The sequence below is a fragment of the Strongylocentrotus purpuratus genome, unplaced genomic scaffold (assembly GCF_000002235.5).
Source record: "Strongylocentrotus purpuratus isolate Spur 01 unplaced genomic scaffold, Spur_5.0 spur5_scaffold_11, whole genome shotgun sequence".
In the NCBI taxonomy this organism is placed as follows: domain Eukaryota; kingdom Metazoa; phylum Echinodermata; class Echinoidea; order Camarodonta; family Strongylocentrotidae; genus Strongylocentrotus; species Strongylocentrotus purpuratus.
In genome coordinates this window covers 4,077,358-4,094,640 of record NW_022145596.1, presented here as the reverse complement: position 1 = coordinate 4,094,640, position 17,283 = coordinate 4,077,358, and the positions used below count along the sequence as shown (strand labels likewise).

The window sequence follows — 17,283 nt, the reverse complement described above, 5'->3', positions numbered from 1 at the left end:
ATACATTCCCCCACATCAAACTAGTCACACTTGAGAACTCATATTAACAAAATATATGCAAATGAATGACGATAAAACCATGCAATGTGACACCCATTCAAGGTATTCACTGCCTTCCCTTCTACACTACAAATACGAAAGTATTGAACATGACTTTGGACCAGATAAAGGAAAGTAAGATTGTAGCAAGTCCAATTCAGACACCAAAAAATGTAACCCCTTTTAAAGTTTCACAATATTTAATGTAAGTAGTGACGTATGTAACTGACCATGTATATGCCAATTCAATAATCTTTCATCTCTACCAAACAAATAATTATCGGTTAGTGAAAAAGTGCCATTACAATGCTGTTTGGTCACTCCTATTAGGAGAATCTGCTCCTCTAAATATAATCTTAGAAATAAACTTATCTATCTAGATACCAAAAGTAGCTCAGCATTGTTCAAACTCTTTGAATGCCTTTCCTTCTGCAGCTGAGCGACGTGTTTGCGAGAGGGTAGGGTGCGTCCTCTAGTGCCCAATGAAGGACAAAGGAGGCTTCATAGCACGGCCATCCCTCTCGCAAACACTAAGCTCGATTTGATAAATATAAAAGAGAAAGGATAACAACATACTCCCAGAATTCCTGAGCTGGCCTTTTGGCGTACTCGATGGCGTTGGTTGCGTTGGTGGAATTTGGAAGCATCGTGGTCATTGACCAGGTGCTTACATCGTACTCGCCAGTTCCATTGAAGGTTCCGTTGAACGTTCCGTTGCTGTTGGACCGAGAGTCTGGGTCAGTGCAGTTTTCCGATGCCCAGAGAGGATTGCAATACTTCCACGGTAGCTCTCTCGCAAACGAGACGAAGAAGTAGTAGAAGATGTAGGCAATGATGACAGGATAGTAGATATTTACTAAACTGTTAATCATGCACATGGTTAATCCAATACCTGAACAAAAAATACAGGGTACAGTTTCAATGATAAATCAGAGCAAAGGCGAGAGGTTAGGATTAATAAAGAATGTGCATAAAGAAAATATGGAAAGACATAGGTGCTTTGGGCTACTTAATAGCTAAAACTTAGCAGGCCAGGGTAAAAGGAGTTATTTATTTCTCTTATCCCCTCCCTCACTCTCCCTCTCTCTCTCTCCCACCCCACCTTCCATCTCTCTTTTTGATACAAACATTATTTCAAGGCAGAAGAGAATTTTGATAGTTACAATTTTGAGATCATCAAAAGTTGTTTAATGGTTATAGGTTAATCTATTTGAACTGCAAAATGTTACTATAATTGTGACATCCCATCTCTTGCATAATTTGTTTTTTGCTTCATCTTTTTCTTTGAGTTTTTGTTCTTTATTTCAATCGAAAGCATCCCATTAATAACAAATGTAGCAACAAAAAAATGATTACTTCCCCTCCTTCCCTCTCCCCCCCTCCCTTATCGGCAGTAAAAGGATGAACAGTTATGGAACTGACAAATCAAAGAAAAATTATCTGGAGTTGGAAAATATTCCCTAATCGATAAGAAACCTGCAGCAGGAAGAAAATAGCATATGAACCATCACCTTGTCAACTATGGTTGAAATACTATCAATTCAGATTAAAGAAAAAAATCTCTTAAAAAAAAAATCTTGAAGGAAGGTGCCCAATTCGTTGTTTCTTATGCTTTAAAGAACAGGCACGCGCGAGAGAAAACATGATGGCAAGTATGTGCATTACTCACAGCTTTGCTTGAGTCAGTGGGCGTAATATGACCACTAGAATACAACTGTTTGGGATTGAAAAGATTAATCTACTACTACAGAAGTTCATACAGTCATCAAATGTTAAAACATACAAATCTTTATAATATATTATGCAAAAATTGAACATTACTGCACATATTTTCCAGCTCATATTCACTTGTTAAAGTATTTAAACAAGTTTGCACCATCCCATCATTTCTTAGGAAAGAAAATGTATAATTTCTGCAAACATGTAGAAATCAATACATTAGAATTATAATTTTTGCTCAACAGTTTTATTTTGAGCCCAGTTCTTGCTAATGCTCTTTGCATCAATTCTATCCTTTTTGTTATCAAGTGAAATCTTGAGGTTGCCCTTTTTTGTCAGACATAAAATTAAAATGTAAAACAGCTGATTCATTGAATAAATTGGTGCACTCTACAACAAAGCACTGAAAACTAAAATGGGTAGAATAACCTCCACACAAATTACCCTTCCAAGTAACATAGGCCGACATGAATGAGGTTTAAACTTAAATCGTGTTGTATCATGGTCTAGACCTCCACCTCTGACTAAGAGTATGAATTTATAGCATTTACTGCCTCTTAATTGGACGCAAGGACATGCATATGTGAGCTACATGTACAGAGACGCCAAGTTCACAGATCGGCAATGCGTGACATTTTCATGATTCGGCGCGAGAGCGGGCGTGCGAGGGTATAACACACATACAGTATAAGGTATAGCGTTTTTTCAAAATCGAGCGCACGCGTCGTGCGTAAGAGCATTTTCAGCCCCTCGAAATGCGTGATGTCACGTCTAATGCGTGATACTTGGTAGCTCTGCATGTACGCTTCATGAAAGTTCAAACCAAAGTTTGAGATTAAACTCCCTTTCCAGTTCCAGCCTTAGACGGAAGAAAGAATCATAGCTGAGATTTCTTTACAAACATGTCATCAGAATATTGCTACCATATTCTTCAAAATCTGATGCATACAAAATTTATATTCCATAATATTACAAATACCAATTCCAGGCCAACTAAATACTGTCGTACATGTGATAGATAGGGCCCAAGTATAACTATGAAACTACAGAAAAGGTCACAGCTTATCAAATCAAATCAAAATATTGACAAAAGATCTATACACATAATAAATCAACCTTTAAAGTGAGCAAACCTTGTGAGCAAACTTGTAATCTGTCAATTATTTATAATGTTTCAATACCAAAACCAACATGGGGGTAACTTAATATTTACTACTGGTACACATCGCTAGTAAATTCCATAAAACACCATGAAGGATGTACAGTTTTCTGGTTCAAAAGCATAAATCAAACTTATAATACTGAAATCTTTCAACCCAATAATTTTTCTTAGGCTTATAGCTTGTAATTAAAGTAACACAAATTTTTATTGTTGTTGCTGTTCCTTTTTTTTGTTGGTCTTCTTTCATTTTTTAGGCAACAAAGCTTGTCTGATATCATCTTATTCATGATTCTGTAAGGGAATGATAATGTACGAGCTTACACGTACCTTTAAAAGCTGGTGCCATACACCATATCTGGATGACACCCCGACTCGCAAACTGACCAAGACCAAGTTCCATCAAGAACAAAGGGAGTCCACTCAGAGCCAACATCAGGAAATAAGGCACAAGAAAAGCACCTGTATGGCATGGGAAGAAAACAAATCAAACAAAAAGATTACAAATACATGCATTGCTTTATTTTGATCATTTAAAGACCATCTGAACTAGTTTATAGGAGGGATTAGACCACCTTGCAAGGTCACTGGACAGGTGGTTATCTCATCAACTCAGCTCTCAATTGACATAAGAAAAAGAGGATCATTGGGACCAATGGTCATCGATTAGGCATTGTTTTCTGTATAGAGGGAGCAAGTAGCTACAAGTAGTACAGTGTGGCTTTAACATAGGAAAAAGCAAAAATGTTGCTTTTACTTTAAAATTTGCCAATACACACTTGGGAGACAAATGCATGCATGTACATGTACTACAGATTTGATAATTAATATGGCTCGACTGTGTCTTATTCAATCATCTGAGTTAGGATTCAAACAGCCATTTTATAGCATTTTAAAATTCCATTGCAAATCGACTTTATCTTGGGTAAAATTTACACCTGTAGTAATGTTCACTTCAATGAAAGCCAGACAACTAGTTCATTTAGGATTCCTTGTCGTTTCTTTTTACATTAAAAAATTGAAAACATTTAGACATAATTTATCACTCCTCCGATGTGATGCCTTTTCTTACCTCCTCCGTTCCTGTAGCAAAGATATGGAAATCTCCACACGTTGCCGAGCCCTACGGCCCAGCCCAGGCACGACAAAATGAAGTCCATCTTATTGCTCCAGTGCTCCCTTTTCACCGTCGCCTTCACCTCTTTCTCAGGACAACTCCCATCCACGGTCTTCTCCGCGCTTTTTGAGAGATCATATTTGACCTCCTCCATTTCTTTGCCGTTACTCATGATTCCTCGTTGGTTAGCTGTAGGAAAACGACAAACGGAACTCTATCAGTTAATGGTCAAAACTCACTCAAAAGTTAGGGTCACAAGAAAGTCTGTATATTTAAGGATGTTCCGGAGTAATGTTCATGTGCACCCAAGTTGTGCAGGGCAAGTTGGTTATGTATTCACCATGCACAATGGCTGGAGTTCCTGCAGAGGCCCTGTGCAGCCAAACTTAATAACACAAAAAATACAGGGGATCTGGTAAAAAAAGAATTAAATACTTAACTATCACAGTCAACACCAAATTCTAAAGCAGATCAGTATTTTTAAACTCTTGTCTGGCCTACTTGAGGCTGTGAGGTCAATGCCAACTAGGTCTGAAACTCATTCACACATTAAATACACAAAAGGCTTGGGTAATAATATGATTGCAATTGCCCTCTGGGAGAACAGTATTGATACTGACGAGGCTACCCTGGGTAAACAAGACATTATATTTATCGTTATTATTTTATTATTGTTATGAAAGATGTATGCATTTGATGATAAAATCAGTTTTGCTTTCCTGTAATAAAATTACGAACATGATACAACATTTATTTGTTTGTTTTAAGTCTACACATATCCTTACTGGCCCAGTTATTATTAAAGGAAACCTCATCCCAAAGAATACGTGTAGGTATTCTGAAACATGGAGATGTATTTCTGCCCTTTGATGTACAATATTTTTTACGAAAGTGTATAAGAGACATAAATGAAAATATTCTTGCCTTTTTAAATAGCATGACATGGGTGCAGCCATTTTCTTGTAAATGTGACATACATGTACCAGACAGTGGTGTAGATTCTTACTAAATACCTACACTGTACTGTACATGTATTGTTCAGGAGCAGCGCTCAAAATACACGGGGGCGATGGGCGATGAGGTTCAAATTTTCCCGAATACACCAAATATCTCTATTGTGCTCTATATAAGCTATTTTGGCGCCCAATATGGACCCCCAGGAAATGAAGGAGGGGTCTGAAAATTTGAACCCCATCATTTTTGGCCAATTGGGACCTTTTTGAAGCCAAAACAGCAACAAACAAAAAAAAACTTTGGCAAAAAAAATCATACGGGATTACATACCATACTTCTATAGAAGTTTTTTTGTAACTAAATTCTATAGACCATTTTTTACCAGTTGAAAACCAGTTTATTATTCAGTAGCGACCAGCAATCAATTGATAATTAATAATCAATATTGCATGACATCTGGCCACCGACTAAACCATATTTATATGTACTACATCATAAAGATCAGTGTTGTATGCGTATATATTATATACACAGGCCCCGCGGAACGTTTATCAAAGTGGGGGGCTAAAGTATTTACGATCAGGTAGAGGGTAGCCAGCATAAATTGGTGTGGGGGGTTCAGGGGGTGGAGCCCCCAGAAGCTCAGGGGTTTTAGGCATTTAATTACGGTCAGAGAAGCACCAACATTTTGATGCCGCATTTATGTCACTGGCAGGTCAGGGGATTTAAGGTTAAATTAACGTAGTATCCTATTTTTTACCGGTTTGGGAGGCTAAGGGGGCAGGCCGTTAGAATCGGCCCATGGCTCCGCGCCTGTACAAAAAAGCACCAAAAACAGAATCGCCTCACCGCTACGAATAATGAGGAGGAAATAATGTGCACAACGGGAAGAAATCGAGGATCACGGGATGAAAGTCAGTAACAGATATGTAGCTTGTAAATTTGTAAGAGGGAAAATGCTGATTAAAATGATAATTAGGAAATAGCAAATAATTGAGGAGTATCATAGGTACCAATTCAATGAAAATTTGTGTAAAAAAGAGCCCCCGTCAGTACTAAAAGAGCCCCCGTGAGAAGGCTCACGGGGGCTCTTTTTTGGGGGGAAGAGCCCCCATGGACGAAAAATTAATTTGAGCCCTGTTCAGGAGGGATGAAAGAATAGATCCCCCTCCCCCCTGAACAATAGTATGCAACTGGTACTGGTACCAGGCGGTGTTGTACATGTATCATGCACCAAGCTTTATTTGAAGTACTTCTTAACTCAATATCAAAACCTTTACTTTTCAACGAGAGAAAATCATAGCTGAGATTGGTTCATTATAGTTGGTGAAAGATATATATATATATATATATATATATATATATATAAGAAGGGAACATATATCTCATTTATCTAAATTCTATAACATAGCAGTTGGCAAATATATTGCATTTCTGCAAAAAACCTTCACCCCAAAAGAGCACCAACTTATTTATGCAATATGCAATTTGCATTCTGGCGATTGCAGTACAAAGGATGATAACAGGTGAATGAAATGCTTCAACACCACAAACACCTGGGAAGGAAGGAAGCATCCCTAAATTTGAATACATTTACTTCATAAACGACTTCACATAATGGGCAAGAATATAATAAATCTCTCAGAATAGCTACAGATATTTCTCGGGTCAGTTTTCCTTTACATGAAGTCAATTTGAAAAGAATGATAGCATGAAGTACTGTAATACCAGACAAAAATGAAAGGGGGAAACACAATAATAACAATTTATTGAAAGATTTTCAATTTGCATGGATTTCTGTTTTGTAATTCCTAACAAATAGTGAAATATCAAAGAGGTGCAGGAAAGAATTAAAGCTTTTGACAGTGTGCATGCCATATGAAAGAAAAAAGATGTACCGGTACATGTAGTACTGTATATTTCCACAATAATTTCACAACTTACATGTACATAACTTTGAATGAATTGCTCTCAGGTACATAATATTCTTGATATTGATCAGCCACTGCTAATTGTACTTGTCAGTTAGTATCAGAGTCAATATGCACAATGTAATCCTATTATCCTACTTTGTAAGTTTGTAATCCCTTTTTTTTCTGTGTGTATATATCTAAGGCATACATGTATGTAGTATAATAAAATCTCAAAGAACTTCATCATGAACCCTACATGTAAGAGAAAGAGAATTGACTGAGGAGAAGATGACAAAACCGGCACTGAAAATGTGTAAGATGTCATGGGACATTGTCTACTTGTGCAAATCATGCTTAACCTGTGATGTCACACATCTTGGCAGCGTTCAGAGAGCTCTTCAGGTGTATGCCAGGGCTGTATTTAAGCGTTTTGTAATTGATAATATAATCATTACTTTGAATGTTTCCGAGCATTCAATTTTGATAAAATTGTCCAATCAAACTTTCATGTTTGCAATAATGAAGATAGAGTTAGTTTTTTTAAATCTTTCAGACAATGGAAATTCGGGAAGACAATGGAAAAACGGAGATTCATACGAAATTATCGTTCGTACAAACTTTTGTGACCGTAGCATAACTATAACCATGACATAATAAAGCCTGGTTAATTGCTGCCTATCAAATGTTTGCTGACCTCTGCAGCAGCTTGCTCTTGAGCATGTTACATCACATAGAAAGAATCCTTTCAAGCTAATGTTGACAGTACCGTACAGTACTTCAGGCTATCATTGTTCTCAAATTGACTTAATGATAGCTGGGCCACTAATTACATGTGTAGACTTAAAGAGGAGGTTGAGTTCTGTGAAGAGGAAAAAAATTCCTTGAAAAGCATGGCTCTTCAAATGCCTCAATATTCTAAATATGGCATATAAACTTTAAAAAATTGAGACAGATTTTTATGCCACATGTTTGTGTAGTCCCATATAAGTCTTTGTGTACCTGTATACATTGCTTGTAACTTTACCAAGACTGGGCCAAATTTCTTTTCATTTGGATGATTCCAGAACCTTGCAGTACACACCAATACTTATTTGCTAGATGATCAACCTAATCTGATCGATTCCACAACATTTCTTTCACAATGCAATCGCATGTCCAGAACTCAACTTTATCTTTATAGGTAAAGACCAGTTCTGGTCATGCGATTGGCATTGTGAAAGAAATGTTGTGGAATCGATCAGAAAAGGTTAAACATCTAGCATATAAGTATTGGTGTGTATTGCAAGGTTCTGGAATCATCAAAATGATAAGAAATTGGGCCCAGTCTTGGTAAAGTTACAAGCACTGTACAAAGAAAGATGTATATGGGACTACGCGACATGTGTGCGATATCTATCCAGTCCGGATAGATATAATAATTTACCAAATATATCAATAAGAAGGCAGTTTCCCGGCAAAATTTGTATCATCACGTACTTGTCAAAACATATACTTTCAGACGATTGGTAATAAGAGGTTCCATTTCATTTTTTGAGAGGGGGGCGTTTCCAAACTGGTCTATACCTTTACATGTAGGTATACTGTAGATCAGTTTTATGAAACGCCCCCTCTCAAAAAATGAAATGGAAGCTCTTACATGTATTACCAATCATGTGAAAGAATATGTTTTGACTAATTTGATTTGATTTGATTTGATTTGATTTATTTATTTCTGTTTGATTTTCTTTTTCTTTTGCATTTTTACAAATATATAACCAAAAAATATTGCAAATTTAAACATGACAAAAGAATATATGTAGAATAAAGTAAGGCTGGCTGTAACTAATTGAAAACATCAAACAGGAGGGTTGACAAAGTAAGGAAAGCTTGATAGTATGACTACCCTCAAAGGATACATAATGATAAAAATATGGTGGAACAAAATATTGGTAAAGGGGGAAAAGACAGAAAAAAGAAGAAAAAAGAAAGAGGGGATGCTACATATTTTGCCAGGATACCACCTACTAATTGTAAATTATCATATCTATCCGGACTGGACAGATATCGCATAGTCCCATATACATCTCCATGCAATCGCATAACCAGAACTAACCAGAACTGGTCTATATTAGCAGTTAAAACAAATACATGTACATAAATGCACCATGTCAGCAATTCTATGACAGGAAAGCGAAAGCGAAACAGATTTTCAAATGCATGTGATCTGTTATGATGATACTAATATGTCTTGTTTACCCAGTGTAGCCTCATCAGCATCAATACTGTTCTCCCCAAAGGCAATTTCAATAATATTATTACCTTAGCCTTTTGTGTATTTTCTGTGTAAAAAACAAGGTTCAGACTGAGTTTGCACTGACCTTACAGCCTCAAGCAAGCCAGACCAGGTTGTTTTGTTTTTTTAATACTGATTTGTTTGAGGGAGCCATTTTACGTTTTTTAATTGTAAGTGTGATTTCCTGAGTGATATATAATTTTTTTTATTTTAAAATTTTTTAAACCAATACCAGACCTCTTTTGGAGCTTCCCAGAACTAAATCGCTTACCGCTCCGGCAGTATTTTTTCCCCACCAGGCCAGGGCCAGATTCAGTATGAAACTTGTTAAAGAGTAATATCTAGTAAAATGTATGATTGTCCTTAAAAGTTATAAAAGAAGTGCTCGTCATATCATTAAATTTATAAAATAGTAGAAAAGTGTTGGCTTTTGAAGTGTGTTCATTTCTAAACACTAATTTTGGGCTGTGGAATTCTCATAAAGCCAAAAGGGCATGAACTCATATAACACCAGTATTAACCCTTATTGTACTGGGGGGGGGGGGGAGGGGGAAGGGCCTGGGAGGCCCCCTTTCCTCTACATTTCCGGCGATTGCATCGCAACCGCTTGGAATTTTGAATTGTCGTTTCATTACTTTTTTCCCTCAAGTCTTACGCACATTTTGCACCAAATGTCAGAATTTCTGTTTGGACTGGGAGGAAAAGTAGTCTGTCATCTTTGGTTTTAAAAACAGCATTGTTTACTATTATTATTATTATTAAACTGGCACCTTCAACTGCAACTCCCGGTAAAATCTTGTGAGTTATTGGAGACGGACCTGGGATACTTCAACTGTAGTATGGTGGTGGCAATTTTTTTAATTAAAAAAAAAAAATTAAAAACAGCTGAATGTTCTCATTTAGATTTACATAATCAGAATGCGGCGGATCTTGTTGGATCAAAGAAAGAATCACATCGATTGTCCATCCGTAATAGGTTCAGCAATCATGAAATATGAAATATTCCCAAAACTTTGTATTACCTTTAATCTAAGAAAATAGGTCATGCAGGGAGTTGTGTGGAAACCTGTACAATAACCAAATCTGAGCCAATTTGCTTAGAGTTCGTTGATTTGTCTCCTGAAACTGAAAGTTTAGTCAACCAGTGAATACAGTGCCAAATTCAATGAGCAGGTACTTCGTGCAAGATGCATCACTGGATTAAGTTTGAATTGAATTGAATTGAATTTATTCACCATTGTCATAAAAACATACAAAGGCAAAGAATACAATAGTTTCTTGCAAACATAGATAAACCATTAAAATGGAAAATACACTAAAGGAAATTACGAAGTGGTTGTTCTAGGTATGAATAGTAAGAATTACAAAATTAGCCACTTGGTTGCAGAGAGATGCCTGGTTTTGTACAGTGATTTATCATACTCGAAGTCACACAAATTCTGATGTTTTTCTACATCTGCACCATGAATTTCTTGACAATTAATATTCAATAACCCATAACTCCTAATCTAAACAAGATGTGTTGTTCATATTCAAACAGTCTGGTAATACTTTATACTTTATGATTATGGTCATTACAAAAATATTTACCAGTCATCATACATGTACAAATTACAAAATATGAATATGAAATCATACGAAATTGCATACACTGTAGACAAGTATTTCAGATTTCAGATAAAGAAAGAGAGCGAGAGAGAGAGAGAGAGAGAAACAATTGAGTTGTGATCAATAGCAGTATGGGTGGGTGACCAGCGTCCTCAGTCATAAGATAAAAGATAAAACTAAAAGGGCATAATTATGATAAAAGGGTCACTGTGTGTGACACACTTGCTCATTTCTGTATTTGATTTTTGCCCACGGATGAGTTAGGTATGCTTGACAATTTTAATTTTTTTTTAAAACAATTAAGACCAGCAGGGAAGCTTAATGGTAAGGTGGATATGATCAAATCTGAACAAAACAGAAAACAACAAAGAAAAGATCTGCATAATGATAATCTTAACATTGAAGAAGTCCAACATGTCTGACCTCTGCACTAGGAAGTTTCCTAATATGGAGACCACCTTCATACATTGTAATCTGGGGGGTGTTTCATAAAACTGTTCGTAAAGTTACGCATGACTTTACGAACGACTTTTATATGAAAAGCCAAATGGGATGCTTAATCATTATTTATTAAGTTGAACTGTGCAGATGTAGATTAACATTCTTATTATAACAACCATTTTTAATGCAAATTATATTTTTTGCCATAATTTAATTGAGGTTATTGGAAATATCAGAAAAAACTTTGGGCATCCTATCTGGCACTTCATGTACAAGTTGTTCATAAATTCATGCGTAACTTTACGAACTCTTCATGAAACACCCCCCTGGCCTCATTTCTGGTCTCCCTTGACCCTTGAGTGGCCTTTATCTTTATACTGGTTTCACTGTAGAAATTTAGAATGACATGAGAAACAGAAAGAAGCTCTGTTGTATGGAATTATAAAAATTATCTTGTTCTAAAGCCAAGTTCTAGAATGTACAGGTAGGTGAAAGTGCATCATTCTTTCCTACCACTCCTAATATGCAAAATACTTCCTATCAAAACGTGAAAATGCACAGCTAAGATGCGCACATGTTTATGTATATGCTATCTCTGGCACATACAAAGTTAACACTAAGGTTTGTTTTCTCCACCTCTCTGCACAGCGGCTCAATTGCCACAGATATCTCTCTGACTTTTGTAGGCAGCCAGCAATGCACATGAATTAATATAAATATAAATATAAACTTAAGCTGTACATCTCATCAACAACAACAATTTTCATTTAACAGAATACCAACCATTTTCGATTGATGACAGTGTTTAGGCGAAAAATGTTTACAAAAGGACAAACATTTTTCAAACTGATTTTTTTTTTTTTTTTTTTGGGGGGGGGGGGGGGGGGTTGAAATTTACCGGTATGTATTTGTATTTTTGTTTTAGAATAATTTATGGCAGAGAATCAGCAGAAACGGCAAAGACAAGTGAGTTAGCCATCCTTTGTATTTATCCTTAAGTTTAAACAGAGCTTAAAATCTGATGTTTTGCCACCCAGAGTTGTAATTGTATCTTCCATTCCTAGTACTAGTACACCAACTGCTCCCTCTACTTCACTTGGCATAAATCATAAGTCAAATATGACTGAATGCCAAAAATACAATCAACAATAAAACATCTGCCCTCTTCTCTTCGAGAGGGTCTGACACTTGAAAATAAAGCTGTCAATAGATTTGCAGTTACATGAAATATATTATAACCATCAAGCAGACTAACCACCATGAATGTTTGAAATCCTTTCCTATTTATCGGGATAACCAAAAATCTGGATACCCAAAATGTCCCGACGGCCGACACACACACTCCAGCAAAGCATAGAGAGTCAATGCCAATGCGTATTGAATGACCTCTAGCACTGCATGCTTACTGTGAGGCGGGTATTTTTAGACCCATACACAAATACACACACCACACAATATTGCATAGACTGTACACAATCATGTTGATGCAGCTGTAAGCAAAGTTTGACACTAGACTTACTTTTGAATTTTTAAATTATTCTTTTTAGCATCAGTAAGTTTAAAAAAATGTATTTTACTGCTATTTAGGTGTCATCAATTGTCACTAAAGTACCGATTTTGAGTGAAATCAGTTGAGTTTTGTACAGTGGTGTTTGAAATGTTGAGAATCAAAAGCACAGCTTTTACTTCACAGCCAGGATAGTGATGCTCCTATGTGTGGACACACAAGGTGGGGGTAGTATAATTGGTTATAGTAATGATCATCATGACTAAAAAATACCCTGAAAACTAGACTAGACACTAGAGACAAGTTACAAACTGATTCAGCCAAGGACGCAGGTTCGAAAATGAGTCACGTCTTTCAGAGTCACTGCCTACACTATGTGATATGTTGGGATTAAAGTGAAAGAATAACTTGAATGTATCAAATGAGATGCATTGCTATGCTTTTTGCAGAAGCAAAGTCACACATGCACACACACATACACACACATGCACACACATGTTTGTTGATAATCGATATTTGTCATATGTGTGGCATTACATGATTAATTTTGATAGGGATGTTATTTGGATCTGCAATGACCAAATTCATTCATTCCCAAATCTCAATTGTTTTATTCAAACATCAAGTCATAATTAAGCAACTTTGGTGCAAGTCTATTTTTGCACTCTCGCAAACGATGCCTCCTGTTCATCCAAGCGTGAACACATACCACACAAAAAAGATTTCTAATGATTCGGGATAAAATATTCTTTCATAAGATGTTTAATAATTTACTGTTCATAGAGGACTTATAAAATAATTAGCAATTTTCTAGGTGTAAACTTTTTTTGACTCGCACTGCACTGTATAGACAGAAATAACCGTCTAATATGGGTCATTTCTTAAACTGACATTTGTTGACATTTCCCATATACAGACGATAACCCAGAGATCTCGTACCGTGGGGGTAATCTGGCCAATCCAGCTGCCACTTATGGTGATAGAGCTTTCTTCCCCGATTTTCACTATTTAGATCTAATTTTCTGATTTATAAATCAGATATAAATTAAGTATGTACTCCTATTTACACTAAATAATAATAATTGACCTATCATACAAATGCGAAATTTTTGGACTTACTTACATGTATATGGTTTATCCATATACCGTTCATCCATTCAAATTAGTAATCTATTACTTCACCTGGCCAATATATTTCCGGGTCAACCTACCAAAACATAGCAAATGGCCAATCAGACTATCAGAGCACTCGTTTCGTATTGGGTTTATGAATATTCATATATCACTGGGTTGACTCGTACGTAGCTATTGGACGTTCGAAAAGAAAAAATGAATATTCATTAATTAAAACCAAGATGGATGACAACGAATCATGTCGACTACGAGACTTTCTCGGATTAGGCCTAATCATTAATTTAGGATATACACTGTAAATGAGCAATCTATCGTAAGTCAAAGCCATATTTGTTTGTTATTTTTTATATTTTTATTAGCCTAATGTAATATTGCAGCAAAAGTGCATTTATGAGGATGTAAAGAGTGAAAATCTCGTTGCATATCTCATTCATCGCGGTCCTGCCGAACCAAACCATTTGATCCACTAGTACGGCATAGGCCGTACTTCAAGTCTATGTAAAGAGGCGGTCAGTGGAGCCAGATGCAATCTCAGCGGAACCACCGTCGATATCAGAGACTGAAGCTTTTGGTCTATGCACTGTACAGCTATGCCAACGTGACACACATTCTATACTGCACTGCGCTATAGTAGTAGGCCTACTACCGTACCCTGCCCAGTTACCGCCCCCCTGTTACCAGCGGCTTATTAGACACAACGGCCGTCTTCCATAGCCCGAGTTTCTGCGGTGCGCAATGAAGGCATGCAACTAACTTGCCTTTGGCAGCATACACGTTGTAAAGAACGTGTTCCCGAAATATGGTACACTGTCGATCGCGCATTTAACGGAGATACGCGAATGACGTCACTGTACAGTAGTCAGCAATGCGCTTATTTAGGTGTGATTCAACCTTTTAAAAAAACATCAAGTTCCTATTCAGAACGATCAGGAAAAAAATGTGGTGCACAATTTTTGTTTATGGAGATATGGGAGCAAAAATTCCTGATGTTTTACCTGAGCAAATTTCTTGCGGAAAAGATTATTTATAAAATAGTTATCGAGGCTTGAACTCGGCCATGTCGGCTATGATGCCCCTGCCCTATTTCCGCCCACTCAAACACACGCGCTAGTTCAGTGTAAAAATATGTACCGTGCGTCGTTCATGCTCTAACAGAGAAAAGGTTATCAGCCCGTGGTTTTTTTAGTCTATTTGTGTGTTTGTTTTAATTTATTTATAGGTCTGCGGTTGGTTTTTCGAAAGTGCACACTTCATTGTCTTTATTCCATGTTCAAACACTCGGTTTACTACATCAAATCGCAACTCGGGAGTATGAATTAGGATACACAAATACTATGAAACTACGTACGTACGGCCTGGAATGTTATAAAAGTTATTAACAGTTTGTAAATTGGGAATTCGACCACCCCTGTATAATATGTTGGCCTACAACATGTTGCAGATAAAATGAAGATCATAAATGAGATATCATGGTCCATGCAGGTGTCAAAATCTGCCGGACGGATTAAATTCAAATCTAATGGTCACATTATCTCACATTTCACTTTTTGATGAGCAATATGAACAAAATACATGTATCAATGTCATGTTGATAGACTTGAAATTTTGCAGGCCCACTTGCATGGTCTACAAAATAATAATAATTTTTTTAGTTGAGTTTACAACCAGAAAATAACATTCAGTTTAAATTGAGTAGCTGTTTATTTATTGCCCTGTGAATATTATATATGCGAAGGTTCTAGGTCAATTATCACCCCTTGGGCAATCACCCCCGGCCAATTATACCAGCGGTACAATAATTACCCCCAAGGACGATTATTACCCCCCCCCCCCCCGAGGACAACCACCCCCGAGGAAGTTACCCCCCGAAAAAAAATCTTCTCAGTATAGGACAATTATTCCCCCCCCCCCCTCCTGAACAATAACCCCCAGAGGACAATTACCCCCCCCCCCCCCCCACCTGAAAATGATCTCTCAGGGAATAATTTTCCTGGTATCGCATCGCAATTTGCTATGCATTTTTGCATGACTGCTATACAAAATATCTTTTATGTAGCAGTTTTCTTCCATAGAAATGTACAGAATTTCATTTGAAATATTTATCCATCGCCTGAAATTGCTAATCAAAAAATTTGAAGAAAATTATTCCGTCTCTCCTAAAAATTACCCAACTTATTATCGGTGTTGACTTCACCTCTAATGAACAGGGGGTATCGTCCTCGGGGCGGTTGTGCTTGGTTGTCCTGGAGGGGGGTCATTGTCCTTTATAGGGGTTAAGTTTCAGGGGTAGGGGGTATTATTGTCTTCGGGGGTAATTTTTCGGGGGGGGGGGGGGGGGGGGTAATTGGTATTATGATAGGCGAATATGGTGGGAGGTCAGGATTGAAGCCCCCCCCCCCCCCCCCCGAAGAACATTGCAATGATGTTTGGCCGTTCGTTCGAGCAACCGACAATTGCAGGTAACGATGTGGTAATTTGTAATTTAATGTTCTAATCATGCAGTTAAATTTCGTGACAAAATAATGTTGCAAAAAATGCTTAAAGTTTGATTCTCCGACAGTGATCCCGATGACAATAATTAGGCTGGCTTTTAAAAAAGTTGCCAGGGTTGGTAGATTTGCAAAAAGTTTGTATTTATGTTCTATGTCGCTGAAGCTTGTGTCGCCTTTTAATCCAGCGTCTTGGCTTTGTAGCGAAAAAAGTGCTAGTTTCGATACAGGATGCATGCAGAGGATTGATGTATTAGTTTTGTTTTATATTATACACCGAGTTTATTATAGTCTTTTTAATTTATTCCCTCAATTTTCTTCAATTACACCCCTCCTTTCCCCCATTTTTCTTTTAGTCTCCCTCCTCACTTTTTAAATCCTTCTTTCTTAATGCTTCGATACTGTAGGCAATGACTAGTTTTCTATCTTTTTTCAAATGTTTGTGTGTTATCTATTTTTACCAACATGACCAACATGGACCATGACATTTTCGCTGCCATAAATTTCCCTCGGTTGAATGTGAATAAAATAAATATAGGGGTAGAAACTAAAGTGCCAAATTTAGAGAAGGACAATTTTTGGAGGTTACTTTTGCTTTCAATCCACAACCAGAAAACTTTTTTTTAAGGTCTCCTTTACGTACATGCCACTGAAATGCAGAAATTGCAGAAATTTAGCTGTTCTCGGTAATGTCAACAAAATACTTAGAGACTAGCTTTAAACCCTCTTTGGTTTTTGAAGCGGCAAAAACGTGAAAGTGACGCCCCACCACCCCTTTTGCATTATTACTACATTCTTTTGCAAAAACTGACTTGCCATGGAAGTGAATTGACGTTTTCAAGATCATTTCGGTAAATTTTGTCTTTCAAGTTGGACTATATTATTGAATGCTCAAATACTGCATAATTTAGAACAACTAGAAAACAAAAAA

At 36.9% G+C, this 17,283-nt stretch overlaps 1 protein-coding gene across 1 annotated transcript in view; it reads right to left on the bottom strand.

Moving 5' to 3' along the window:
* The window catches only part of LOC580968 (sodium- and chloride-dependent glycine transporter 1), a 47,661-nt gene that overhangs the window by 28,972 nt on the left and 1,406 nt on the right, over nt 1–17,283 (bottom strand). The window contains exons 2-4 of the mRNA XM_030980414.1: nt 3,990–4,223; nt 3,248–3,379; nt 616–931 (exon numbers count right to left, since the gene is read on the bottom strand). Coding sequence (XP_030836274.1) covers nt 616–931; nt 3,248–3,379; nt 3,990–4,206 — 665 coding nt within the window. The 5' untranslated portion in view covers nt 4,207–4,223. The remainder of the gene's footprint in view (nt 1–615; nt 932–3,247; nt 3,380–3,989; nt 4,224–17,283) is intronic.